The sequence below is a fragment of the Malurus melanocephalus genome, unplaced genomic scaffold, assembly GCF_030028575.1.
Source record: "Malurus melanocephalus ecotype Western Australia unplaced genomic scaffold, MMel_1.1 scaffold_169, whole genome shotgun sequence".
NCBI classification, from domain to species: domain Eukaryota; kingdom Metazoa; phylum Chordata; class Aves; order Passeriformes; family Maluridae; genus Malurus; species Malurus melanocephalus.
In genome coordinates, this window is record NW_026623401.1 from 569,819 (window position 1) to 596,223 (window position 26,405).

The following is a 26,405-nucleotide window of genomic DNA, read 5'->3' on the forward strand; positions in this document are numbered from 1 at the left end:
GGACAGGAGGAGATGGAGCTGCTCCCACACCCTCAGAGCACCCACACCTCACATGGGACCGGCTCAGCTCCTCTAAAGCTGCTCATGGCAAGGCTGCAGCTGTCCCCAGAGAGACAGGAGCCATCTGACAGACTCCAGGCTGTGACCAAACCAAGCAGGGAGAAGGCCCAGGATCCCCACAAGGGTCCAGGAGCCAACACTCCCAGGGCATCGCCCACATCCCGGGATCCACGAGGGCCAAGGCAGTGCTGGGGGCGCTGCAGGAGCCCCTGCAAAGCCAAACTCCCAACCACTTCCTTGCCCATCAAGGCCAAAGAGTGATGAGATTAATTAGGGGAAGGAGCACTAACACCCCTGGGGCACTGGTACCATCTGGGTTTGCCTGCTGCTGCCARCTCCTCGATCCCACAGACACAAATCCATCCCCACGGTGCTCACAAACATCAAAAGCCAGGTAAAACCAGGGATTCAGATGCAAACACGTCCACAGCTCCTTCCARAGCAGAGCACAGCCAGAAATGCAGGTTCTTCACACCAGAATCCCTTGTAATAGCCAGGCGTTACTGCTCCTGGTAAGATCTGGAATTATCTTGGAAATGCCTGTCTGARGACAGTTCAGAAAACCTGGTTTTAGGCTTCTCTAGACACACATCTCCAGAGAAGGGCATTGGAGACATCCCATCACCAACCTCCCCTAAATTAGAATCACCTCCCAATATCCTTGTCCCCAGGGAGGAATCATCATGGGAATCCTACAGGGATCATGAAATTCCAAATTTGTCATTCTACAATTCCTTAAAAAGAAGAGACTTGCCTGAAACCAGACTCAGGATTTGGACCACACCCATTAGTTCCCWGTTTACCAAACTGGGGCATGACTGATTCAATTTTTTTCTGTCACAGCAGCTCCCCAATCCGTGCTGTAAAAAAATTCTCCTCTGTGATTAAAAATGAGTTATTGTAATGAGGAACATGTCTGTATCTCCCTAAAAATTATTCTCCCAAAAGACTGCTTGATTGACAAAAAAAGGTCCCAAACATGGGTAAGAGAAAGGGCCATTGCTGCTCTCTGCTAATGGGGTGTTAAATTATCCCAGTTACAAGCCTTGCAATGTCACATCTTCAGCTCCATAACCAGCAGGAAAATCTTGGCACTGCTCATGGCCAAAGGCGATCGCTTATCAACCCCAGTGCCAGAGAAAAATGATAACAATGTCCTAAGGCAGCAGAGGAATGCTGCAGGGGCAYACAGGGCTGTGACAGCCAGAGCCAGGCCCACTGTGGTGGTGTGGTTTGAACTGGGGCTGAGAGGCTCCTGCTGGGAATGAGAGGAGCAGAGTCCAGCCAGGGATGCGTTCATTCACTCCCTGCTCCYTGGGATTTATTCACAAAGCTTGGGCTTTACAGGCGCTGAGCTGAGCTCAGAGAGAGACCAGCAGCAGCATGGAGAGGATTTCTCAGTGTTTGCTGTGTGGAGGATTTATGGAATCTCRGAATCCTTCAGGCTGGAAGAGACCCTTAAGGTCAAGTCCAACAATGTACCAGCTCCACCAAGTGAAGCCTGGCTGCAGGAGGAGGCAGCACAGCTGGGATGGGTGTCCCCAGTGCTGCTGCCTCCAGCAGTTCTGCAGCACCAAGCTCAGCCCCATCTGAAAAAGGAGGAATAAAGATCTGCTACCCTCAGCAACACCCAGACCTTTGTGGGATACAAAAAACATGGATTTATCCTGTTTGGAGAGCCAGGAGCACATCAGGATCGCTCTGAGTCCCACAGACTGTCAAATTTAAGATTGTGACTGGTTTGGAAATCCTGCAGTAACAGCTACAGCCACTCCAGCAGCTCTGCATCCCAATCCTGCTGGAACCTGGATGAGCAAAGCACTGAAGGGAAAAATAACACGGGGGGAGGAAAAAAGTCAGCTGAACTCTGTTTAACCCCTCAACGAGTGCAAAGGGATTTCTTCTTTTCTTCCCTCTGGTTTGTCCATCCCTAATTAGTATCTCAGAGAGCCATGTCTGAGTTTTGTAACCCYCCAGAACGGGGAAGCTCAGCCAGGACTGCCTGGGGTTGCAGAAATTTGGAGTTCATGCTTTGTCTTCCCAGCCAGACCACAGGGCGTGCCAGGGGCCAAACTACCAGACATCACAGCACTCTTTGGCCCAAAAAATCCTCAAAAGCTGACCAAAACAGGCTCTTGTGGGAGCTGGAGCTTCCTGGCCTGAAGCCAGCACTGGGAACACACTGGACTGSACCAGGCATGGAGGGATGAGGAATTCACCATCCAAAGTTTGGCCCATAGAAGATATAACTGTGGTCTGCAGTCCCAGTGGGGACAATTCCCCCAAATTCTGTCCATTTAATCTCAAGGGTGAGGAGCTCAGCTTTGGAAGCTGCATCCATCCCAGGCACAGCTCCTTGAGATGCAGCAGAGTGAGGGGGAGGAGGAAGGATGAACTCCCTCTCCATCCCAAAACTCCAGGGCCAGCTACTGCCTCAGGGAATGCAAATACTTCTACCACCAGCCACTAAAAATCGGGATTTCTCATCCCAGGGGGTATTTGTAGGTGGTTTCCAGGAGCACTGAGGCAGGGAACCATGGACATAGCCTGGAGAGCTTGGGGAGGGCTGAGGCACATTGGGCTRCAGGCAGATTTTGAGGGCAATTTCCTGGCAATGGGCGTGTCAGGAATGTTCATTCACAGCAGCCAATTCACACCGAAATTCCAGACTTGCCAGCAGATATCCACAACCAGCCAGGTCTGAAAGCTCCAGCAGGCCAGGGAACTGGATCAGGGCTGGATCTTCCATTATCCAGCCAAGGGAGTGAAATAAAACCACCACCACTTCCTAACACACCAAAAGATGAGATTGCTCATGGAGAAGCCTTTGATCCTCCRGAACACCAAGTGCTTCAAAGGAATCTCATCCATGATTCCTCCCACTCATGGGCCACCAAAACCTGGCCAGGACATTCCTTTGTGGAGAGGGGAAGATTCGACACCAGATGTTGGAGATKCATCTTCAGAGCACCAAGAGGGCTCTGACAGCCCCCAGTGCCTGGCTCTGGTGCTGCCTGGAAGGTTCCAGAGGTGTCCCCCAGGGCACACCCACCATGATGGGGCTCACGCTGGCTCCTCCAGCTCAGCCAGAGGGAGGGATTCACYCCAGAGGAGACACATCCTTCCCAATAATGCATTCCAGCTTCCTTTTCCCTGCTCCCAGCTGGGGTGCATTTCCAGGTAACCAGTGCAGCTCTGTGCTTCCACACGTGCTCCCACAGCATCACCTTCCCAAATGCTCTGAGAAAACCCTTCCTCTGCTGAGAAAGCACCCCCAGCAGTTTGTAAAGCTCGACAAGGAGTGGCCAACATGAAGAAACAACAAAAGGGGTGGACGGGGAAAGGGAATAAAGCCCTGAATAAAACGGTGCGACAGCTCTGGAAAAAAGGAAGCAGAAACGATGCTGTTCGTATGAAATACTCCGAGAGCCGGTGTCAGTGCAGCAGGGTTTGTATTAAACCCAGATGGAGATCATCTCCTCTTCAAAGAGAAGTGGCTGGAGCTGCTGCAGTCGGCCAGCTGGGTCTGAGCTCCCCTTCTCCCCGCAGTGCAATACATCCCGTGCTCGCTGCAGCTCACGTCCCGTGGAAGAGCCGTGCAATTTGTAACCAGCGCACAGCRCGGCTCAGCTGTAATCCCATAAATCACCCCGCAGCCTCCGTTTAATCATAAATCTTCCCACAGCTCCGCATTGCAAAGGACCGAGCGAAGGTTTGAAAGGGTTTGGGGTTGGTTTGTTTTTTATTTTTTTTTCCCCTTGCCTTTCGAAGAGAAAAAGATTCGAAGACGTTTGCAAAATCCACAAGGGGTCAGTGTCTTGGCAGAAATCCTCCTCCAGCGCCGAGGAGCGCAGGCATGGCCTCAGCTCCAGGATGTTTTTAATACTCCAAGACAAGGGCAGGATTTGTGGGGGCAGGGGGTTGATTTTGATGTTTCTCCCTCCCTCCCCTTTTAATGAAAAAAAGCAACTCAAGCAGCAATTCTGCTTTGCTGTTTTTCTGCTGCGGCACGAGTGACCCCTGAGGAGTGGGAGAGCCCTGGAGGGGGATGCTGACCTTGGACCTGCATTGCTCAACCAGGGTGGAAGCTGGGGCCAGGCAGGGASGGGGCTCAGCCCCAGCAGCTTTCCCAGAACTTCCCAAGCTCAGAACTTTCCCCTGTGGGGCGAGGGCAATGCCACAAAGGGACAGTGGGATCGCAGCCCCTTGGATTSACCCGGCCCCTCCTCGCTGGTGCAGCTCCATGGTGAGCTCAGGGCYCTCCCTGGGTGCCCCGGTGCTCCCCAGGGTGGGGGTGTCACTGTCACCCCCAGCGTGCCTGGGGACAGCRCCCAGCCTGGGCCTGGGGCAGGATRAGGCTGCAGAGCAAAGGGATAAAAGACCAGCACCACCCCAAAGCTCATCCCAAACCCCCATCCCACCACGGAGCTGCCCTGAACCCGTGCACAGACAGAGCCTCGGAGCTTTAAACCAAGCCCAACCCCAAAYCCTTCCCTCTCCCGGTGCACCTGAGGGGTTCCACACCAACACCAGGTCTGAAGGAGGGCTGGGAACTCCGGGATCCTGTGGGGGAGCAGAGCATTTTCCATCCCATCCCAAAACATTGACCCCRAGGTGGTTCTGAACAAATGAGGAACAGGTTCAGCGCTGCTGCTGAAGTGCTCTTTCACCACCACACAAGAAGTGAGCTGAGTTTTCAGAGTCCCTCTGCTGCATTTTCCTGTCCACRTGGAGGATCCAGAATTGTTTCACAAATTTTCCATGGACTCAGGGGCTGCTGCTCCAAGAAGTGATGCCCAGAGGCCTCGTGAGCTTTGAGGTGGGTTCCTTGCTCAGGTGTGGGGCCCCAAAGCAGCCCAAAGCCCCAGGAGGGGGCTCTGAGGGGGCACTGGGGGTTGGTGACAGAGGAAGGATTGCCCAAGTCTTACCCAAGGAGCAGCTCTGACCTCCCACCCCCCTCCACATGCCACCACTTATCTTGAAGGAAGCAATTCACAACATCATATCCAAAAAATGTGGGTTTTTTCAGAGCYATTTTACATTTCAGAAACCCAAGTTTGTGACCATTAAGCTGATATCAGCTGGAAATCTCATCTCATCTTGTCTGATTTCAGACTAGAGCTCCAACCATGTGGGTTAACTCCAAAAATCACCACAGAACCCTTCTCGTCTTGCTTGATCCCAGCTCAAGTGCACATTCAGGTGAGATGTTTCCTGAAGAACCCAGGGTATTGAGTTTTTTAATGGGAAAAGCAAAACCGAGCTCAGTTCCCACAGGGGCACCGCACACTCGAAGCCACCTCAGCTGCTGCCCACATTCCTCCTCAGGCAATTCCWTGGGTTCCTGATGCCAGCAGCAGCACAAATCCTGCTCCTTTAACCCAGCCCAGGACAGCTCTGACCCAGCTGGGAGCAGGGAGGAGGAAGGTTCTCCACCACATTCCYTCAGAGGAAGGGCAATGCCAAAGCCTCCTTGAAGCCACTTTGTGCAGCAGAGCTCGGATCTGACCCCAGATTTCTCCACCAACACAACCAGCTGGAGGAGGGGAGGATTTGCCCTCCTGAAACAGCAGAAACCACGACCAGAGGGGATCTCACACAGCAGAAACACAACTCAGCGGGGACTTTCCTGGTGGSAGGCTCTGAGAGCAAAGCAGAACAGCAACAGCTTTTGTGACCATCCTCMTGCACCTGCCCCTGCGAGGGCTGCAAACTGAGCTTCTCCTGCACACCCAAACCTCACACCCAGAAATTCACCCATCTGGAGCTTTTCAGAAGCAATAGTGGGTTAATTATGGACTTGCCAAAGCTATTTTTAAACTGCTGCTGTGGCAGAGAGGAGCTGCAGAGGCTGTTCCAGCAGCAGCTTCCCTGGCYTGATGGTCCCACTCCATCTCCACCACAAGAGCTGCACCAAGGGCTGGCTCACCAAGTCATTGGAAGAAAGAGGAAAACATTGCTGAATTCCCCAGTATTTGAATCACAGAAGGGTTTGCCAAGAACAGGCCTCCCTCRTTACAGTTTCATAATTCCTCTGCTCCCAGCCTCCATCAGACCCCGCTCGGGTAATAATTAACTGTTCCCATCGTTCGGCGCCTGCTCCGTGCTCCAGCTCAGCACAGACCTTCAACACCATCGGCACTYGGGGGTTTATTTCTGTTCATTGTGCTCTTTTGGAAGGAGAAGAGGAAGGAAAGCCATTTCCAGAGATGTGGGGGGTTTTTCTTCTCACCCTTCCCCAGCATCCYCCAGGTGAAGGCTCCTCATCCCCGCTGTGGAGCCACCCCAGGAATGGGCTGTGGATTCCATTCTGCATCCCCCGGTGAGCACTGACCCTGCTCCCCACAATGGGGTGGTGGCTCAGCTCCCTCCCCACAGGGGTTTGTCCCACCAGCCTGGAGGGCCTCGTGTCCCAAAGGCCACCCATGACCCAGCTGAGCCAGGGCTGAGACTGAGACCATCGCCAGCCCCCGGCACTGACCCAGAGATGGGCACTGACCCAGAGATGGGCACAGACTGCCAGGACAAGGGGCAGAATCTTCTCACCTCAAACCCTGCAAGGGAGGCTCTGGGGCCTCTTCCCTTTGCTCCCAACTTTGCTTTCCCATGGTACATGCTCTTCCCTGGGTGCCAGGGCACATTTTSGGGACAGAGCCAGGCTCTGAGTGGCTGCCACAGCGACTGAGTGACACAGGCAGGTCATTAAAAGTGTTCTGTGGCCACTTCATTTGGCTCCTGCCCCACCCTGGGGTGCAGAGACCCCGGGACACCGAGCAAATTCCACTGTCCCCTGCCCCACTATCCCATACTCCATGGCAATGGAATGGAATGGAAACCCAGTCCTGGACATTCTGGGAAGAGCCAAGAGATCAGAGACACTTCATTATTTGAAAAAAAAAAAAAAAATCAGTTGCTAAAGACCTTTCTGTGAGTGTTTCCTCTGGAGAGAACAGCCTCCTTCCCTCTCCCCTGTGTCACAGGGTGTCCACTCTCTGCCATCAAGAGCACCCAGATGTGACWGGGGAGGCTCCATGAACCTCCTTGATCTCCCCACAACAGTGCCCAGGAGGATCTGGAGAGCTGACAGGAAGCTTGGAGGTTTGATATCGTGCACTCTGGACATCCACAGCAGCTGCTCCATCGCCCCATCCCACCAGGCTGAGCGCCTTCCCACATCCCAGGTGCTGCTGGGGCAGCAAACACGAGCCTGAGACCTCCTGGGTTTGGGATTCAGGGAGCTTGGAGGCTGCTCTGCTGTTTGTCCCCATCCTGGGGCACTGGGAATGCCCCTGGGTTACCCGAGGAAGGCAGCCCTCAGCACGTTTCCTTTGCTTCCAGACTGAAAATATTGTGGGAAAAATTATTCCCRGAAAAAAAATCGGTAGCTCCAAGGCTGGCCCGGCAGCGAGTGGAGAGAGTGGGAAATGCAGCGGAGCAGCACTTCCCAAACCCGGAGAAGAGCTGGGGGGCTCCTTTTCCAGCCGAGTTCCCTAAGGAAATGTGGGAATGAGCCACCYTGCCTGTCCAGCCCCACAATTCCTGAACCCCAAATTTGCTGTTAACAGGACCTGTGGGGATGAGCTGTTGCCAAAGGTGTTTTTTGGGACTTCTGTGCCACCCCACAGCCCCTTCCTGTCCCTGCGCCAGGAAACGCCACAGAACAAAATCCTGCTCCAGTCAGGAGCTACAGGAGACAGCCCAGCCCCAAACCCCAGAAACAGAGCCTGCAGGGTAATCCAACCCCCAARCGCAATCCCAGAGCCTCCCAAGCCCCCCCTCAACCCACACCTTGATTTTCTCCAAAGCTTTTCCTCTCCACCGTCCTCCACAACCGGGCTGCACTTCCAGCACCCTCCCAGAGCTCCATCCCACCTCTCCAAGGTCCATTTTCAGCTCTGTCCCCCTCAGCCCCACATCCCCCTGAGCCAGGGCTGSAGGGAGGCTGCGAGAGTCACATTTCCCCGAGAAATTCCGGGAAAAGCGCTCCTGCTTTTAATGAGAGGATTTTTTTTTTTCCTCTCTGCTCTCTTCCGTAGCCAAGCTAATAAAAATGGAAAGCAGTAAGAAATTCCAGCAGAAAGGAGGCGTGGGGGAGGAGCAAAGGGAAGATACCACTCATTTAAACCCATCCTAAAGAGAAGATAATTAGGCACATATATCCCAGGAAGAATAGCAAYAGCACATGCAATTATTGGGAATGCACACTTTAAGAGCATTTGCCAAAAATGCCTCTTTTTATTAAAAAGGAATGGTTTCACAAAGGCCCAACTGTAAGAAAGGTTGTAATTTGCCCAAATAAAACTTAATTTGATCCATGAAATAGCTGTGGTTTATTGTGTAATAGATGTGCTATGTGTTTTAATTTAATAGAATCCAATATAATTGTAAGCCAGTCGAGTTTCGGAGCAATTTCGGGCTGTTCCCACAGTGAGCAGAGCACAGATGCCACTTTGTGCATCGCACCAGCACGGCCATAAATCAGGAATATAGGAAGGATTATCCACAAAGCAGCCAGTAATGCCTCATCACGCCCCAGACGGAAAATAAGGCCTTTGAGGGAAGCGAGAGGAGTTCTTGACAGGAAATAACTCRGGATGCTCTAGAGCTTGGGCTCCTGGATGTGGTTTTGGGGGGCTGGARCAGCCCCAGAGGTGTCACCCAGTGATGCCATGGACCTCCAGCCCACCTCAGGTGAGGGGAGGTGGAGGTWAATCCCTGTTTTTGCTTTCCAGGAAGGTGGTGGTCCCCAGATCTGTGTTCTCCCAGCAGGCAGCTCCTGCTCCCAAATAGCTCAGGTACAGACATGGTACAGACATGCCGAGGGGAAGGTACCAGGATCTGCCAGCCCCAGCACAAACCTGCAGCCTCCCAGTGCCATTTTCTGGAAAGCTGAGCCTAGAACCAGCCAGGGAGCAGAGCATTTGCCCCCAGCTGCTCTCCCMAAGCCCCATCCTGCAGCAGCAGCAGCTTCCTCCACAGGGCATTCATTGCCTGGGTACCACAGACATGTGCTTCTCCTGTCCTGGAGTTCATTTGAAAAACTCCACAACCCCCCTGAGGCTCCCGAGGCTCATCCCGCTCCCCTCAGAGCCCCAGGGCAGCAGCATCACCCCCCAAACCCAAACTCCAGCTCCTCCTCAGCACCAACAGGGATTGTTGGCTTTCCCTGGTAGCCCACTCGTGGGGGGCAACACTGAGCTTTGAATAATGCACTGAACAAATCCCCTCCACTTTTCCTGGGGAGATAAAGCCCTGAGAGGAAGGATTATGGCCTGAAGAGTGGCAMCCCCATAAAACTGTGGCTAAACCTGGGCCACAGAGGGATCTCAGCCTCTCATTATTAGGAATAGCTGAGAGTGGATGATTTCAGCACTAATTTCTTTTCCATTCTGGCTGGTGAAAAGCATCTCTCAGTCACAGCAGCAAGGAAAGTCAAAGGAGCAGGGATGATGGATGCCTGCTCCCAGGAGGAACAGCAGCCTCAGGGACCCAGGAGCAGGATGTGGCTGCTCCTCCCCAGCCCAGTGCAGAGTTCTAAACCCCATTCTTGCCAAATTAACAGGATCTTGTCACACAAACACATTCCACAACCCACAAGGACTCAGGTCCAACACTACAGTTATTAATTCAGGACCTCCACTCAGTCCTGAWTTGGGGTGTTTGGCACAGGGAAACCAGAAACAAACTGCAGTCTCCTGGCTGCATCCATAACACCAGGATAACCCAGCTGATGCCTCCACCAAAAGCTGGGCACTCTCAGAAAAAGGTGTGCAGAGAGTTTCATCCTCAGGACAAAGCTGAGCCAGCTCCAGCTCCACAGCAACATCAGGAGCTCGCTCCCAGCCCAGCATCCTCGTGAATTTACACACCGAAAAATGCAGTTAACACCACACAGACCTTAAAGGAACAATAGGGAATGTCCCACTTACCTCGGGGTGCTGGGAGACCGCAATTCCACCGGGAAGGAGGAAAAGCCCCACTGGGAGAAGCTCAGGAGSTTGCTCAGAAAGGACAAGGGGTGTGGTCACCCTGGTTCTATGGGGTAAACAGCAGCAGCTGTGGGGCTGCACAGCACAGACCCRTCAGCCCCGTAATGAACCCAACCGTGTCCAGCTGCTCCCACAAACCCGGCACGGATTAACAGCCCCTTCCCCAAGGAACCCCCCAAGGGCTGCTCATCCCCAGCCCCAAACCCAACCACAGCACAGGGAAAGCTCCAGCTGAGCTCTGAGAGGGTCCAGTGTGCAGATCAACAGCTTTGAAGTCCTAAAGATCCTTTAAAGGGTTCTAAATTTATTTTATACCATCTAAAAAGATGGTATTAAAGGGGCAAAATGAGACAGAAAAGGATACTTGATGTCTTATTTCATTGCCTCACCATCAAATCCTACTTTATTCCCTTTAAAGCCTTRCTGTCAACTGAAATAAAACTCCAGATTTATTCCTGGGGAAGGGCATGAGTAATAAAAAAAAAGAGAATTAAGCACCATCAATGGATTGCACAAGGGAAAGCCCAGAGTTAACCCTAAAGCCATCCTTGGTGCTACTTTGTCCAAAATATGGATGAAGTGGGTAGAAAGTGGAGAATGGTGGCACTGCTGCACGAGGAGGGGGGAGAACAGGGAGGAAAGGTGTSAATGTGGTGGTGGAAAATGCTGGGAAAAAGGAAAGGAAACAGTGAGATGCAACTCCTGCTGGTTCTTCCCAAAAATGAGGACAGTATTAACAAAAATCACTTTAAAAACTCCCCAAAACATAAAATGGCCTTTTGCTGGACTGTGTGAAAGCGATATGAGGGAGGTGGGTGGTTTGGCAGCACCCACCAAACCTGAGCCAAAGGGATAAAACCCCTGCAAAGCTCCTGAACACTGCTTTAAACCAGAGTGACATGTTTGGACACCGCTCCCTAAGAATGGCTGCAACACAAACAAAAATTCATGATGTCAAGTATTAACACTGATGCTGCAGGAATTCAACCAATGTGGTCCCAATTAAACATCAAACATGGCTGTAATTTGAAAAAACGACATGGGAATGTCATTGCRACATTCCCTGCTCAGGGCTCTCCCAACATCCGCCCAGGTCCCCACCTTCCTCCATCCCTGGAGTGTCCCAGACCAGGCTGGACAGGGCTTGGAGCACCCTGGGACTGTGGGAGGTGTCCCTGCCATGGCAGGGTGGCACTGGATGGGCTTTAAGCTCTTTTCTAACCCAAACCTTTCCAGGATTCCAGAATTCTGTGGTTCCCCATCCTCACTCGTGGCTGTGGCAGAATACCAAGCCCAGGTCCCAAAATGCAGGACCCTGGCATGCAGCAGGAGGGCTTCTGAGTTGGAAGTTTAGGTCCTATTTAACTCTTTTAGGCCTCGTTGCACCTTTTGCTCTGCAAATCAGAAGGAGACAAAAGCATCCTCTGCAACCTTGAAAGCTTCCCAGTCACTGGGCTCCAAAAGCTGGGATTTTATGGAAATCCACAGGACAGGGATTTGTGGCAGAGCTCTAGGACTTGGCAGAGCTATCCCTGGCAATAAATAACCTCCCTGACCCAGCACAGCCCCTGGGCACAGGACAGCAAAGGGGCTGAATGCATCCAGGATTGCCAGGGAGAGCAAATCAGCCGAGACAGGCACATCTGCCCAGGGCATTTCTTTGGCTGCAGCTGCTCCTCAGAGTAAATATATTSTTCCCAAACAATCCTGGATCATTTATTGCCTGGATGGAACAAAGCCACTCGTGATTCCTCCAAGGCACTGGAGATGTTCCCAAAATCCACCCAACCACAAGGTGTCCAAAACCTCCGTTTGTTTCTCCACCACCAAACACGTCTGGGACCTGCAGGACTCACAGACAACCCCAGGGTAAGGCCAGCAATCCAAACTGCTCGTGCTGCGTGGCTTTGTAGCCATGGAATATTCTGATTCTCTCACTGATTAGCACTGATGAGGATTAATTTGCACAAACATGGACGTGCACACTCATCCTCACCACGCTCCCACCATGTTTTGTGTCATCAGAGAGATCAGACAGCCCTGAGTGAGAACAGCTATGGGAGATCCTCCTCTCACCTCCTCCCAGTGCTCCCTGGCTCTCCAACTGGCCTAACTCACCCTCCCCTTGGAGCCAACTGCAGCCTTCCAACTAATTTTTTATTTTTTCCAGGGTCCTGGCTGAGATGGGAGACAGCAGCTGCCCCCTGGCACCCCCTGACTGCTGCCAACTTCAGCTGGGGGGGGAGAAAAAAGACAATTAAATCCCCCCCCATAATGCGAATACTTTATTATCAATGAGTGACTGGTATTAGCTTTTTGTCTGGGTATTAATAATATTTCAAAAAACCATACATCAAAATTAGGGCTTTCTCCTATTTTTGCTGTATAATTTTTCTTTGTTTTTTTTTTCTTTTTCTTTTTTAAAAAAATCTGTATTGAAAGAATTATATAAGCCAAAGTGCATTTTCTGGTTTTTGTCCATATACACATTGCACCATACATAAATAATTACATTGTAAAAATGACTCCATAATTACAAGTATAATATATATTTTCATATAATATATAAAACTTTATATTAAATCTAGGTAGATGATATTTGGGATAGTCTGTGTCTTTTTTTTTTTTTTTTTTTTTTTTTGTAACTTTTTTTGTATTTTTTTTTTGTATTTTGTCGCTGTGTGTTTTCCTTTCGTCAGAGGCTGACCGTTATCGGTTGTTGCTGAGTAAAATCTCCAGCCAACACGGACACGACGTGATGAACTGTCTGGAATAACAGGGCCCCCAGCCCTTGGCGAAGCTGATCCGGACGCTGTTGGGGTCGTAGGGCCCGTCTGCGTAATCCAGCTCGGCCGTGTGCTGCAGCAGGCAGGACTTCTCRTAGTCAAACACCTTGATGGAGTAGCCCGGCATCACCTTGCGCACGATCAGAGTCCTACAGTTGGGGATGTCCAGTGTCGGCGAGTTGACGAAGATGGGATGCTCGCTGCGGTTGTAGGCCCACACCCCGTCCGGTTCCTTGCTCAGTAAAATCCCGTAGCCGATTTTACTTCGAGTCCTTCTCACAGTCTCGCTCCTGTTGTCCAGGTTGAGCTGTCCGAGGCAGAAGCCGTTTCCTTGAGGTAGGTCGTAGAAGATACTGACAGACTGTTCGTACACTGTGTAGAGGCGGCCCACGCGCGTCCGGTGCTCCCAGTAGGCCACGTTGCACCAATGGCTCCTCTTCACGGCATCGGGCGACGTGCTGGCGTCTGTGGGGAGAGAGATGGTCAGGAGTGATGGGATCACCCRGAGAACCACAGGGATGGAGGGTGGGAACAGCTCCTCCCACCCATCAGCTTGGCTCAGTGAGAACCCAACTTGTGCTCAACCCAACCCTCGTGTTCAACAGAAACTTCATGTTCAACCCAAAGATGGTGCTCAACCAAAACCTTGTGTTCAACACAGATTTCATGCTCAGTCCAAAATCTGTGTTCAACCCAAAGTTGTATTCAACCCAAAACCTGTGCTCAACCCAAAACTGTTCAGCACATACTTCATGTTCAACCCAGAATTTGTGTTCAACCCAAACTTGTATTTAACCCAAAGTTCGTGTTCAACCCAAACCTTGTGTTCAACACAAACTTCATGTTCAACCCAAAATTTGTTGTGTTCAAGCCAAAACTTGTATTTAACCCAAAATTTGTGTTCAAAACTTCTATTTAACCCAAAAGTTTGTGCTCAACCCAATATTTGTGCTCAAGCCCAAGTTCATCTTCAGCTCAAAGCTTGYGTCCGACCCAAACTCGCCATCAATTACATCAATTGCCACCAAGACAGGCAGCTCGAGCCCCAGCTGCAGACCCCACAGGACACCCACCAGCTCCCATGAGCTCAGCACATCCTTCTCTCCCCAGTTTAATGTCCAACCCTGTGTCCAGCAGCTGGGCTCCCTGGTCCTCCTGGTCTTCAGGACATTTGYGCTGCTCCCACGGGAGCTGGCACGGACACTGCCCCGCTATCCTGAGCCTGGCGGCTCCCCAGGCTCTCCCTGCACCGCTCTGCTCCTCAATCCCCACTTTCCAGGCCCCACGAGTGCAGAGCTGAGCCCAGGGCACGTCCAGGATAAGTGACCCGCYGGGTGTCTCCGCTGTGCAATATTCTCCGATAGCCACGCTGATGTTCCCACGGGGAACATGAAATCCGAGGAAGCGTTTCACGCCAAGGGGGAGTAGCTGCTCTGAACTATACATGTCCTTCTACAAACCCACTGGAACTCTCTCCAGACAATGAGAAACGTCTCTTCTTTCTAGGAATTACACTCAGGGAAGACAGGAGGGACGCAGGCTGCCAGAAATCTGTTTAATCTACGATGCCTCCAGAATTTATGATGTCTCCAGAAGGAAGACAGGAAAAGAGGGAGCCCCAAAGAGGGTGAATTAACCACTTGCTGAACATCMCTGTGCTCCTCCTAGCACCCCAGTGAGCACAGAAGCGCTGTGGAATTTGCAGTGAGGAGCTGTGCCCYGAGCCAGCCCCGCTCCGTGGCCGGCATTAAGCTCCCTGACAATCCCTCACGCGCCCGCGGCCCGCTGACCCCGGTGCCTCGGTGCCATCATGTCCCATTAACTCGCCCGCGGGGTGATGCCATTATTTTGCTCCAGAGCCCCCATTGACACACCGGATTTCAGGCACGGCCCTCCAGCCCCACTTCTTTTCAGGCTCAAATTACCCCGGAGGGGACCGGGCTCCCCTCCCCATTAACCAGCTCTGAATTAAGCGGCTTTGTTGCAGTTTAACCAGAGTTGTAACTATACAAATTTTGGGGGCGGGCCGTGGGGGAAGGGTGGCTGGGCWGTGGGCAGTGCCATCAGCCTGAACCAACCCCTTCACCCAGCACAGRTCCCAGTTTTGGGGACACCATCTCAGTCCATCCTCCCTGCAGGGACACCTTCCACCAGACCAGGGTGCTTGGAGCCCCATCCATCTTCCACAGCACCCACTTTTTCCACAGTCATCTTTCCCYGAGACACCCTACAGATGCTCCCAGTACCTTCCCAAAGCTCCCCCAAAAGGCTGAGCTTTGCTGCTGCCCCACTCAAGTGATCTGGGGGCTGCAGAGCAGCTCAGAGCCTTTCATGTGCCGGGGCTGGAGGCTGCTAGCAATTACCGAGCTCTGCATCTGCTTAACCTCCCAACCTCCTCAAAGCCCTCCATGCCCATTAGCTCACTTGGTTTTGTTATTGCATTTTGGAGRAACTACTGCTCAGCCCCTGCATTTCCCTTACAGACTAAGGATGGGATGCCTCCAAACCTCCARTGTCCCCAGCAGCTCAATTAGTCAGGGCAACAGTCAGCAATAAACACTTAAACAGGAGTTTCCCATGGTTTAGTGCAAATTAAGATACAAGGGGGGAAGCAGAGCTGGAGGGAAACAGTCCTGATCCTACAGGAATATTGTGCAGGAGATGCCACCAGCCCTGGTGCCATCTCTGCTTTCCAGGAGCTGGGAAACATCTGGGCAAAATGAAAACGGGGGAAGGGTTTCTAACGTGCATCTGATACAGCTTCATTTAAAGCACTTCCATGCAACTTATGGCAGGAACTTCACTCCATCCCTGATCCATCCATCCATCCCTGATCCATCCATTCATCCCCATCCACCCATCCCTCCCCCTGCCAATGTTCTCCTAATCTCTGTCATCCTATATCTTCTGCCTGGCAGTGACAACTCTGCCAGCTCTTAGTGTTTCTGGAGACGTCCTGTGTTCCTTCCAACAGGTGAGTTTTAGTTAACTGCACCTCAAGAAGTGAGAAGTTTCCTCTCTTTTTCTGGCCAGAGGACAGGAAAGTCTTTAAAACCCCAAAAAAGCAACCTCTCCATGGCCACAGGAAAGCAAAGCCCCGAGAGGGTACAGCTGCAGGCTCACTGCCCGCAGGAGCTCGCAGGGTCCTTGTCCCAGTGCCCCCCGCGCTGCCGTGGGCTCCTCTCCCTCCTTTTATCTCCCAGTGCACTCAACCAAATCCTGCAAAGATGAACTCATCCCGCAGCCCTGACATAAAACAAGCACTTCAGCAAGCCCCCAAATCAGGGGGGCCTGTGCTGTGTCTCATCCCCTGCCAAGGATTAGTTTCGCCTCCAGCTATTAGCCACTACCACTCTGCAGCGAGCAGGGGCGGCCGGCACRCCACCGCCTCCTCTTCTGCCTTTTAAATAAATATTCCACTTTTCCCTCCACTTTTTTTTTCCACGCTGCCCTTCTATGCACAGACAAGAAAATCCACTTTTTGTTCTGTTTTCTTCCCCCCTCCCACTTCTGCTGGAACAGAGGCGGGCTTGTTAGCGTTCTTTTTGAAGAAAGGAAAATATTTGAGTCCCGCGGTGGTACAGGACGGGTTTTTAACAACTATCATTGTAGGCAGCTACAACTCACAGCAGCTCCAGTGGGGCTGGCGTCAGGGCTATCTCCTCATCAAAGCCACCTTCCCCCAGCAGATGGAGGGGCTGAAACTCTGCCTGGTGTTTACTCCTTCCTCCGTGAATGCAAACAACTGGAGATAAAGGCACAAGGGAGGAGAATCCAACCCAAAATTTACAGGGAAAAGGCTCCTGCGTGKCTCAGGCAAAAGGAGTCTGGGTCTGGGAATAAATGCAGCGAGCAAATACTGTAAATCCTCCCAGCGTTAGCGGYGCTGCTGCTGTCACTCCCTGCAGAGCGTGGAGGTAAAGAAAATAACTTGAGGTTTGAGACTATTTATGATTTGACAGCGTTTTATGCCAGTGAAATTCAAAGYGGTGCTTTAAAAGAGAGAAGAAAGATGCTCTTTTCCAAAACAAAACGCTGCCCAGTCCCACTGGTCGATGTTGCACTTAAAAGCAAGATGGAAAACACGAGCAGATCACGAAACACAGGAAATAAACGGCTCTGATTCACTCTTTGGCTTTTCCAGAGCGACCAAACYTCTCAGCAGCTCAAATGGCCCCCTAAATAAAGAGCTGCAAGGAAGAGCTGCTCAAAACCCCCTTAAGAGGTGCCCACAGGGAAGACGGTACACATAAAGAATAAATCACTGTGCTCTCCAGATGTGACGGGGACTGGAGTGCACATCTGGGCACCTGGAAATGAAGCAGGATCTTCAAAAGCCCCCCAGCACAGAGCCCACTCCCCATTTCCATGTTCCTCCCTCCTCCTGTGTCACGGGGCAGCCTCCCCCTCACTGGCCTTGGAGCTCAGTTCCTTTCTCTCTCCACACCTTTCCATTCAGTTTTATTCCACTTTTGGACCATCAGATCCTTGCTCAGTTTTTTTCCTGCCCTCTTCCTCAGCACAGATCTGTATTTACCCTGCCCAAYACACAGGGGCAGGGAAGCAGGAAGGTTCCAGCCACACACAGGTCACTGTGAACAAGGTCCAGATAAAAAGCCCAGCACAAAGAACACACACATTTCCCAAAAAATCTATTAACAGTTCACTGGGGAGCCATCAGTTAAAATAATTCTCCATTAATACCCTTGGAAACAAGCTCTGGGGTAAGGAAGGGGTTAAAACTTTCCACAGCAGAAATGGAATTTTTATGGCCCAAAAAAAAAAAAAAAAAAAAGAAATTAATTTTCAATCTGCCCCAGCAAAGCTCACAACCATTTTCTTTAAACCAATATACTTAAAATACCTCTGCCGTACAAGTTTCAGCTGGAATGCATCACTGTGCCCCCTGCGAGCCCCCCTGCCAGCGGCACGGCCCCTTTGGGTGGGGACAGGCTGAGAGCTGCTCCCAGCACAGGGGGCCCCTCTGGGGACACAAACCAGGCCCTTCTGGCCGCCCATCCTCACTGGGAGCCCTGGTGGAGGGGCTGTGAGCGCCCCAGTGTCAGCTYCACCGTGAGTATTTAGGGACACGACCCAATCCCAGCAGGGAATGGACACAGAGGGCTGGGCAGAAGCTCCTCCATGTGAGAATCCTGATGGGGACACGACAGTTCAGGCCCCTTCTCGAGTTCCTCTTTGGTTTCTCCTATGAGGAGAAGGCAGCTGGGTGCCAGCAGGATGGGCAGCCCTGCTTTTCCTCCTGGATGTTTTCCTTACAGCCCAGGATCAACAGAGGATCCTTCAAAGTCCCAGCTTTCCCCAAGCAAAGCCTCTCCCTGGTTCACAGAGGCCCTGAAGCTGTCTCCAGCTGCCCAGGGACAGCCAGCTGGACATCCCTGCCCTGCAGAGCATCAAACTCTCTCCCAGATTTCTGGTTTACTCTGCTGGGGTGTGAGGATCCAGCCCAGCTCCCATCTCAATCATAACACAGGAATGTGACTGYTCATTGCCATGGATCTGGTGTCACYGCTGTCACTGCGGGGTCCCAGCTCCTCCAGCTCCTGTTCCTCGTGTTGGGCAGCCATGGGCACCAGTCCAGCTCACTGATCCCACAAAAACCATGGGAAAACAGCTGAGAGAGCCCTCCCTGCCACCACATCCACCATCATCCTCCTCCTGCAGCCCTTCCCTCAGAGCAGAGCTCTGCTGCTCCCCAGCCTCCTCCACCAGCAGATTTAATTCGTTAACCCAGGAGCTGATTAACTCAGAAGAACACTTGCGCTGGGATAATTAATTAAATTAGTTCAAAAAAGGGGTCTGACAAGCACCAGAGCTGGTGCAAGAGGTGTGTGGAGAGGCCTGGGGGGAGAGGGGGACATTTCCATGGCAGCCCAAGAAACAAAAGCAACACAGGACAAGGAGGCAATGCCAAAAACAAGGATGAAAACAATTTTCTCGGCATAAAAGAAACCACTCTGCAAAATCATCAGCTCATGCTAATTTTTTTTTTATATCCTTCAAAGYAAAACACATGCCATGTTTAGCTCTGCCCGGAAATTTGGAAGTCATCATCAGTTAGCTTATTTTCAAGCTAAGCTCAAGGAGTTTGCTTCTAATGGACCTTCCCTGGTCGTTAAATCCGCAGTCCAGAACACGAGTTTAAGTTATTTTAGYACTTTTTTCTTTCCCCCAGCTCCCCTGTCTTAGAAAGGACTTTTCAGCCAAGGGTGAGAACTGGAAAAACCCAACTCAGGTATTTTTCACTGGCATTTTTATGTGTTCCTTCTCAATGCTGATGCTTTCAGAGATTTAGGTGATTTAAAAAGAGATTCTGGAGTCCACCAGTCTCCATTACCCTCAGCTTGTGTCACTCAGAGCTTCCCCAGGCACATCCATGGCTCGTGCAGCTCCTGGGCTGTGCAGGTACCTGCGTTCCACCTGGCACGTCCGAGGGAGCACAGCGATGTAAATGCCACTTCAAAAGGAGCCCCGAATGTCACCGCCCACGCCGGCTGCCACTTCTGAAGGCACCAGAGCCGTCATCAACCGCAGCCTGGCTGGGGCTTCTTCCCTCCTGGAAACCAGCCCTGCATAAACCCAAACGTGGCAAAACCCAGGGTCCACCCCTGTGCCCAATCAGCTGGAAAAATGGGGAGAAAAACGAGCTAGTGAAACCCACAGGGAATTAGGTGGGGGAAGGGAAGGTCCCACTGATGGATTTGCTTAAAATCCAGAGGTTTGATGAAAATCTGAGCATCATTCGGTTGGGATTAGCTTYTCCCTCTGCCTGCAAGGCACCAGCTGCACTCACCGGGGAGAAGCTTCATTCCCAAATGCCCTCTGCAGCAGGGCGAGGGAAGCTGGGACAAAAACGGGGGGCAAAAACCCTTTTTTCCATTTTTAGGCCGAGATCTCACACATTTCCAGCTCCTGCACCCAACCATGTGTTCAATTCCTTTTTGGCTCCCCCAGAGCCTGAAAACCGCTGAGAATCTGGGAGAGATCACCCCGTGAATCCCTGGATGGCAGAATTCCGTTCCAGCCACGATGGCCAAGGCTGCCTTCCAATTGCTCATCAGCCCAGGGGCTGCGATCCCGGCCAGGCCAACCCCATCCCACGGGGATGTGATGGGTTGGGATGGCCGAGTGGGATCTGCTGGGCTCTGAGCCGCCTTTGGAAGCGGCTCTGGCTCGGCAGAGCAGCTCTGGGTGCCATCAGGAATCCCCCAGGCAGCGGGATTGGGATTACCTGTGCGGGGCCAGGGCGCTGGCCAACGGGGTGAAGAGCAATAATAACTGGGGTAAAGGGCAATCATCACCGTTCTCACTGCCGGGGGAGTTTCGGCTGAGCGCTTCAAAGCCTTTGAAAAGCACAGACTAATTAGCAGGTCCCTGAGAGGAGAAACAGGAATGACACCCCTTGCCGGTACTGGGCGCTGGAGCCCAGCCTGGGGATCTCCTCGGCCCAAAGCAGAGCCCTGCTGGCTCCCAGCAGCAATGAGCCTGATATCACTGCTGTTGGAAAGCTCCTCCGAGGGCTGGAAGGGGGCACTGAGGTGGCGGAGCTGTTTTGGGAGGCAGACTTGGTGAGGGTGTCATGAGGAGGCTGCAGAGATGCTGCTGGAGCCGCCTCATTTTCCACTCTTCCTAAGAACACCCAAGTGTCCCCAGAGCAGGAGCACTCACCCACACATTTTTTATTCCAGCTGTTGGATAATCYGAGGGCACTGAGCTTCTCTGAACCTCACCACCTCCCTGCACAACCCAACCCCAAATTACGGCTCCGCTCCCTCCAGGAACAGCCCAAATCTGCCATTTCCCGGGGGGAATGCTCAGCTTCCCCTACACAAGACCTCCTTCAGATGTCTCAGCTGATCACAGCAAACCCACTGCCCAAAACACCAGGAAAGACGGGGAATTTTGGCTTTGGAGCTCACACAGGACCCCGAGCAGGCTGTGGATGCAGCAGCTTCTGTAGCTCTTCGAGCAGGAATAAGCAGAGCTGCCTCCCTGGGAGGAAAACCAAAGSAAAACCAAACCAAACCMMWCMSMTCWGATSWRWTSWRKYMYKSCASYYCMRYCCYTGCYCYSMYMCCWYCRTGGGATTTACTCCGGGGAAGGAKCTGATGGCTTGCAGAGGTGACCYGGGGAGSAGCAAAYGGGCTGAAGGAACCCARGGCCAYCCCGATTCCTCGGCAGCCACGGCAGCACCTTCGAGGGCAGAGTGAGCATCTGTGGGCTCGGTGCCCACAGCACTGCGGSTATCAAGGGCTGAGAAAGCATCCCCGACCTGGAAATCAGCCTGTGACAGAGGAGGCTCCTGGAGGGGGCCACGAGCAGCAACCCAACATGTGTTGTCCCCATTTAATCTGGGAATGAGGGGCTTTGCTCCTCCTTGGCTGGCCGGGTCTGGAGCCCGAAGCAGGGCAGACACCAGACCTGAGCTTGGGAACCCTGCATTTCAACCCAAACTGCGCCAGAGGGCTGATCCCAGACCCTGGATGGCTGTGGGTGCTCTATTCCAGCCCATCCCTTCCTTCTGAACAGGCTCCAGCTGAAGCCTCCCCTCATCCGATAATTCTCCCCCCAACCCCAAAAGAAGGCGCTTTTCCCCAGCACAGTGTTGGTGCCCTCACACATGTGGGAAGCAAACAGGGGCTGTGAGAGGAATGGGAATTGGGGCTTTGTTCTGCCTGGCCAAAGCCCAAGATCCCGCTCCTGATAAAGCTCTGCCAAGCCTCTCTGTCTGCGCGGGCACCTCGAGATGGAGCCGTGGCTCCGGGGCTGCCACCGCGCGTCCCAACGCCCAYGGCTCCTGCAAGTCCTCGCTCGTGGCGGATTTGCTGGAGTTTTACAGGGAATTAAAGGATTTTGGGTGCCAGCGTGGCCTTTGCAAGGAAACAAATCCCTCTGGAGTGCCAGCCAAGCTGGTCATGCTGAAAGGCTGAACCTGCACGGGGAGGCTTTGGGGCTCCTGTGGGAYGGAGAGGGATTAAAGGCGCTGGGGTGGGATTGGGGTGAGCGGCCCAGGGAAGAGCCCGATGCAGGAATCCCACCAGGATGAGGTGCGAGGAGCACAGACATGGCTCCCGCCCTCCTGCTCACACACAGCGTGCACCCCCACACCCCCATTTCCAGATGGCTSCTCCATGGGCTGATGTGCAAACATCTGCTGGGGCTGCTCCAGTCCTCACTGCACTCACAACTGCTCGAGTCCAGCACCCACAGCACCCACGGGCATCACTCCCACGCCAAGCAAAGCCTGAACAATGACTCCAGCAGCTCAGGAGAGAAGCAGAGCTGGTCCCTCACATCCCCAGTGGAAGCATTGAGGATGTGCACCGCTRCCCTTGTGCCATCCGGGTGCCACGGAGGGGCCCTTCTGGAAAATCCACCAATCACCAACTCCGAGCATCCATTTCTGCTCACCTGGGATAAGATCATCCCTGAATACCAAACTTATTTTTTCTCAGAATTATAGYATTAATAAAGCTGCAACTCTCAAATCATTGAGTCCAACTATCACATTCTTACACTCCCTGGAACGCTGCTGTAAGATCCCTTAAAGTGCAGATAAATGGTAAGTGTGAAGCAGGGCTGGGGGATGAAAATCAATGTATCTGCATGAAACCCCCAGCACTGAAGAGCATCAGTGCAGYCCAGAGAGGCAGCAGCGTGGGGCCTCCCAAAGTCCCCGTTTTTGGCGTCATCTCCCGGATGAGCAAATTCCTCACCCTGGACTTGCCCACGGGGGYTGGAGGTGACTCACACTCCTCACCCTCCCTGGCCAAGGAGGGYTTGTTTTCATTGCTCCAAACCACAGTTCCTTTTTTTTTTTTTAAAAAAAAAAAGAGGGGGGAAAATTGGAAAATGCCAAAATACACGGAGAACTCTGTGGAATACATCCTGTCCTGCTGCACTAATATGAATCCCAGACAGCTCCAGCTTCACTTGGGATATTCTAGGAGGAAAAGATTAATGAGTTATCACAGAATCCTGGAAGAGTTTGGGTTGGAAGGAACCTTAAAACTTCATCCAATGCCACCCCAGCCATGGGCAGGGACACCTTCCACTGTCCCAGGGTGCTCCAAGYTCCATCCAACCTGGYCTTGGAYACTCCCAGGGATCCAGGGRCAGCCACAGCTGCTCTGGGAATTCTATTCCAGCCTGTCCCAATCCTCACAGGGAGGAATTTCTTCCCRGTATCCCACCTATCCYTGCCCTCTGGCAGTGGGAAGCCATTCCCCRTGTTCTGTCCCTCTGTGCTATGAGTTACAGCCGGTGTCATTGTCTGGATCAAAAACTCTCTCACATCTTTCTAGAACAAGCTCTCGTCTCTCTCRGAGTTGAGTTTTCAAGCTAAAATCAACCTTTTTAGGACTGGTCTATGCAGGCTGCAGCTCCTCCATGAGCTGTTTCGGGGCTGAAAGCAAAGGCTGAGCTCAGGAGCTGCAAATGAAGCACAAAAGAAATGACCTTGCCATGGAGAGGGAAAGGGGAAGGAGGGGAAGGGGAGCAGCTCGGGCTCGTTGTGCACCAGGGCTGGGGAGATTAAGGGAGAACGTGAAGGCATCCTCAGGGGTGAAGGCATCCTCAGGGATCACGGGCTCAACCCTGCACTGCCCCACTCAGCACTGGGGAGAAATATCAGATTCCTCCCCTCCCTCCAGGGAAATCCATTTTAAAAACTAAAGCAAGGAATATTGCGGGGAAACACAAGGAATTATACATTAAAAAGGCAGGAATTMTACATTAAAAAGGCAGCTTGTCAYCAGTCTAAAGCATTTCTCTTCCTCATTCCATATTTATCCCACATATACAGGATCCACATGGATGTAGAGAATCCCCCAGCCAAAACCCTGAAGAATAACTGGATGTAACCCCAGGGTCAGATACTTTTCCAGAAATACACAAAGCCCCACTGAGCAACACAAATTCCCACTTTGGGCAATTTTTGCCCATTATTGCAGAATTTCACACAATTTCTGGTGGGGTTATGGATTATGTGGAAGCCTCGTTGTTCAACCCCACTCTTACACGGTACAAACAAATCTTGGTGTTAGAAACTTTGTCAAGTTCTGCACCAGAATCTTTAAATTGTTAAAAATAGGAAAGAAACTGCACAGTTCACATATTTTATAAAGCTGGGTTAAATCAACATCTGCAAAAAATATCCCCGTTAAACGAAATAGCAGGATTTCATTAAGTAAATTGCAAGTTGGCAAAAATTCTGAAAGAAAGGGAAAAAGCCACAGCCAGCCCTGTAATTTAAACCTTATTTTAACTGTGACAGCATGGCTGTGAGAGGCTGCATTTCCAAAGGAAAAAATAAAATCCAGTTTAAAAAAAGTACCTGTTCCCCTTGTACCTCAGCTCAGTGCCTGCAGTTGTTGCTCAAATGAGTTTTTCCACAGGGAGATGGAAGAGGGAGCAGGACAGGATGGAGAGGGACGCTCCCACCTCTGCGTCCTCTGTGTCAGAGCTACCAACCCTGGCAAATCCAGGATTTTCCTGCACAGGAGTACCAGGGCTGCTGGTGTTGGGTGATGGGTGAGGGTGTCAGAGCCAAGAGGGCTCARGTGCACCCCAGTGAGGCTGCAGCCCCCATTCCATCCCTTTCCCTGGAAAATCCGGGATGAGGCAGCAGTGGAGCTGAGGAACAGCTCAGTCTGGGTGACACTCCATCGCTTGGTGGGTTCAAACACATCCTGCTCCCTGCAACAGCCCATCCCACCCCATCTGTGGGTGCCATGGGGACACTGGGTGGCTGGAATTGGGCTCCTTGTCTTTGAGATTCCCTTTGGGAATTTGGTGCAGTGCCCACCCGGGGAGCTCCTCTGGAAATGCTGCTTTAGGGTGGCCCCATGAGCCCAAAGAGAGAGGGCAGTGCAGCCCCAGCGCTGATCCTGGGGGCACAGCTCAGCCCTGGGGCRGGCAGGAGTTCCCAGCCGGTTTTCCCAACATGCTGAGCTCTTYCCAGAGCCTCAGCCAAGGGCCCTGCAGGAGCCATCCCTGCGGGATGGACAGGGACGGGGCACCCCCAGGGAACCTCCTCCAGGCAGCGCAGGGGCCGCACTGGAGCTCTGGAACCCCATAACTCCAATGTCCCCCCAAAAGCTCTGCGTGTCCCAGGGAAATCACCGTGAAGCAGCAGCGCTCTGGATCAGCGAACCCCCCTGGCTGGCACATACGGGATCTGTTTGCTCAGAGAACAATTGCAAAACCTCCAAACAAAACGTGCAAAGAGCAGCTCTGATCTGCAAACTTGGAGCTGAAGGGGAGCCCTCTCACAAAAAGGCCAATTATTTGCTTACAAGGCTTTGGCTTCGCTGTTTTTCCTGGCGCTTACGCCACCGGAGTTATTTTGAAGGGCTGTTTGCTCCAGGAGGAGCCGAGCAAACAGCGATCCCATTTCCTTTCGGATCTAAACATCCGTTTGCCGTGCGAGCGGGAGGAAAAAACCCGGCCCCAAGCGCCAGGGAAGGGGAGGTGGGTGCTGCTGGGGAGGGGAGGGGAGCACCCAGCCCCACCTTGCCAGGGGGTCTGCACTCCCTGCTGGCCTGGGATGAGCGGGAATGGCCATCCAAAGGGTGTGGGGTGCTCTGTGGCTATCCAAAAGGTCTGGGGTGCTCYCCTATGACCATCCAAAAGGTTTGGAGTGCTCTCCTATGGCCATCCAAAAGGTTYGGGGTGCTCTCCGGGAAGCAGACCAAGCAAAGCATCAATGGCTGGACCCTCCTACCCTCCTCAGCACATCCATGGGGGCTGGACTGGGAACTTCACAGGTCCCTTCTGACCCAAACCAGCTGAGGATTCCACTCTGACAGTGGGGTGGAGCATTTCCTGAGAGGGAAATTCTGGGCAGTTTCCCAGCCTGGTGCTGGATGAAGCAAGAAAGAAAAGCTGCACAGGGTCCTCGTGGCTCCCTGGAGCAGCAGCATGGCCAGAGCCTCACAAAAAGAAATTTGGGAGCAGAAGAAAGGTGGCTGTCCCTGGGAAAAGCGCAGGGCAAAGAAGGATGTGGAGCTGCTGGAGCCATTCCAGAGGAGGCCATGGAGCTGTTCCAGGACTGGAGCCAGGCTGGGAGAGCTGGGAATGTTCCCCTGGAGAAGGGAAGGATCCAGGGAGAGCTCAGATCCTCTTGCAGGGCCTAAAGGRGCTCCAGGAGAGCTGGAGAGGGACTGGGGACAAGGGATGGAGAGACAGGACACAGGGAATGGCTTCCCASTGCCAGAGGGCAGGGATAGGTGGGATATTGGGAAGGAATCCTCCCAGCTACGCTTTCCACCCTTCAGTGAGCAAAGGGCCAGCTCGCCGTCATGTTCCCAAATTTCCTGGCTTTTGAGGATACAAGCCAGGTCATTAACATTATTTATAGGTTCCTGTGTATGAGTTTCCATTTGTTTGCCTGCTTAAAACCAGTTAGGTGGAAAAAAAAAAGCAATTCCTGGAGGTCAGACAGTTAAAAAACCCTCATGTGTACATGGTCTGATGGACCCAAAGGATCAGCAGCTCCTTTAGAGGCAGAACTGTTTCCTTAAATGCTTATTGTGTAAATATTTAAGCTACT

At 52.4% G+C, this 26,405-nt stretch overlaps 1 protein-coding gene across 1 annotated transcript in view; it reads right to left on the reverse strand.

Annotated features, from left to right (window-relative positions):
* Positions 1–12,508: 12,508 nt before the first annotated feature.
* The window catches only part of SMAD6 (SMAD family member 6), a gene marked incomplete at its 5' end in the record, with an annotated part of 36,056 nt that continues 22,159 nt past the window's right edge, over positions 12,509–26,405 (reverse strand). Inside the window, one exon of the mRNA XM_057372271.1 lies at positions 12,509–13,300. Coding sequence (XP_057228254.1) covers positions 12,759–13,300 — 542 coding nt within the window. The remainder of the gene's footprint in view (positions 13,301–26,405) is intronic.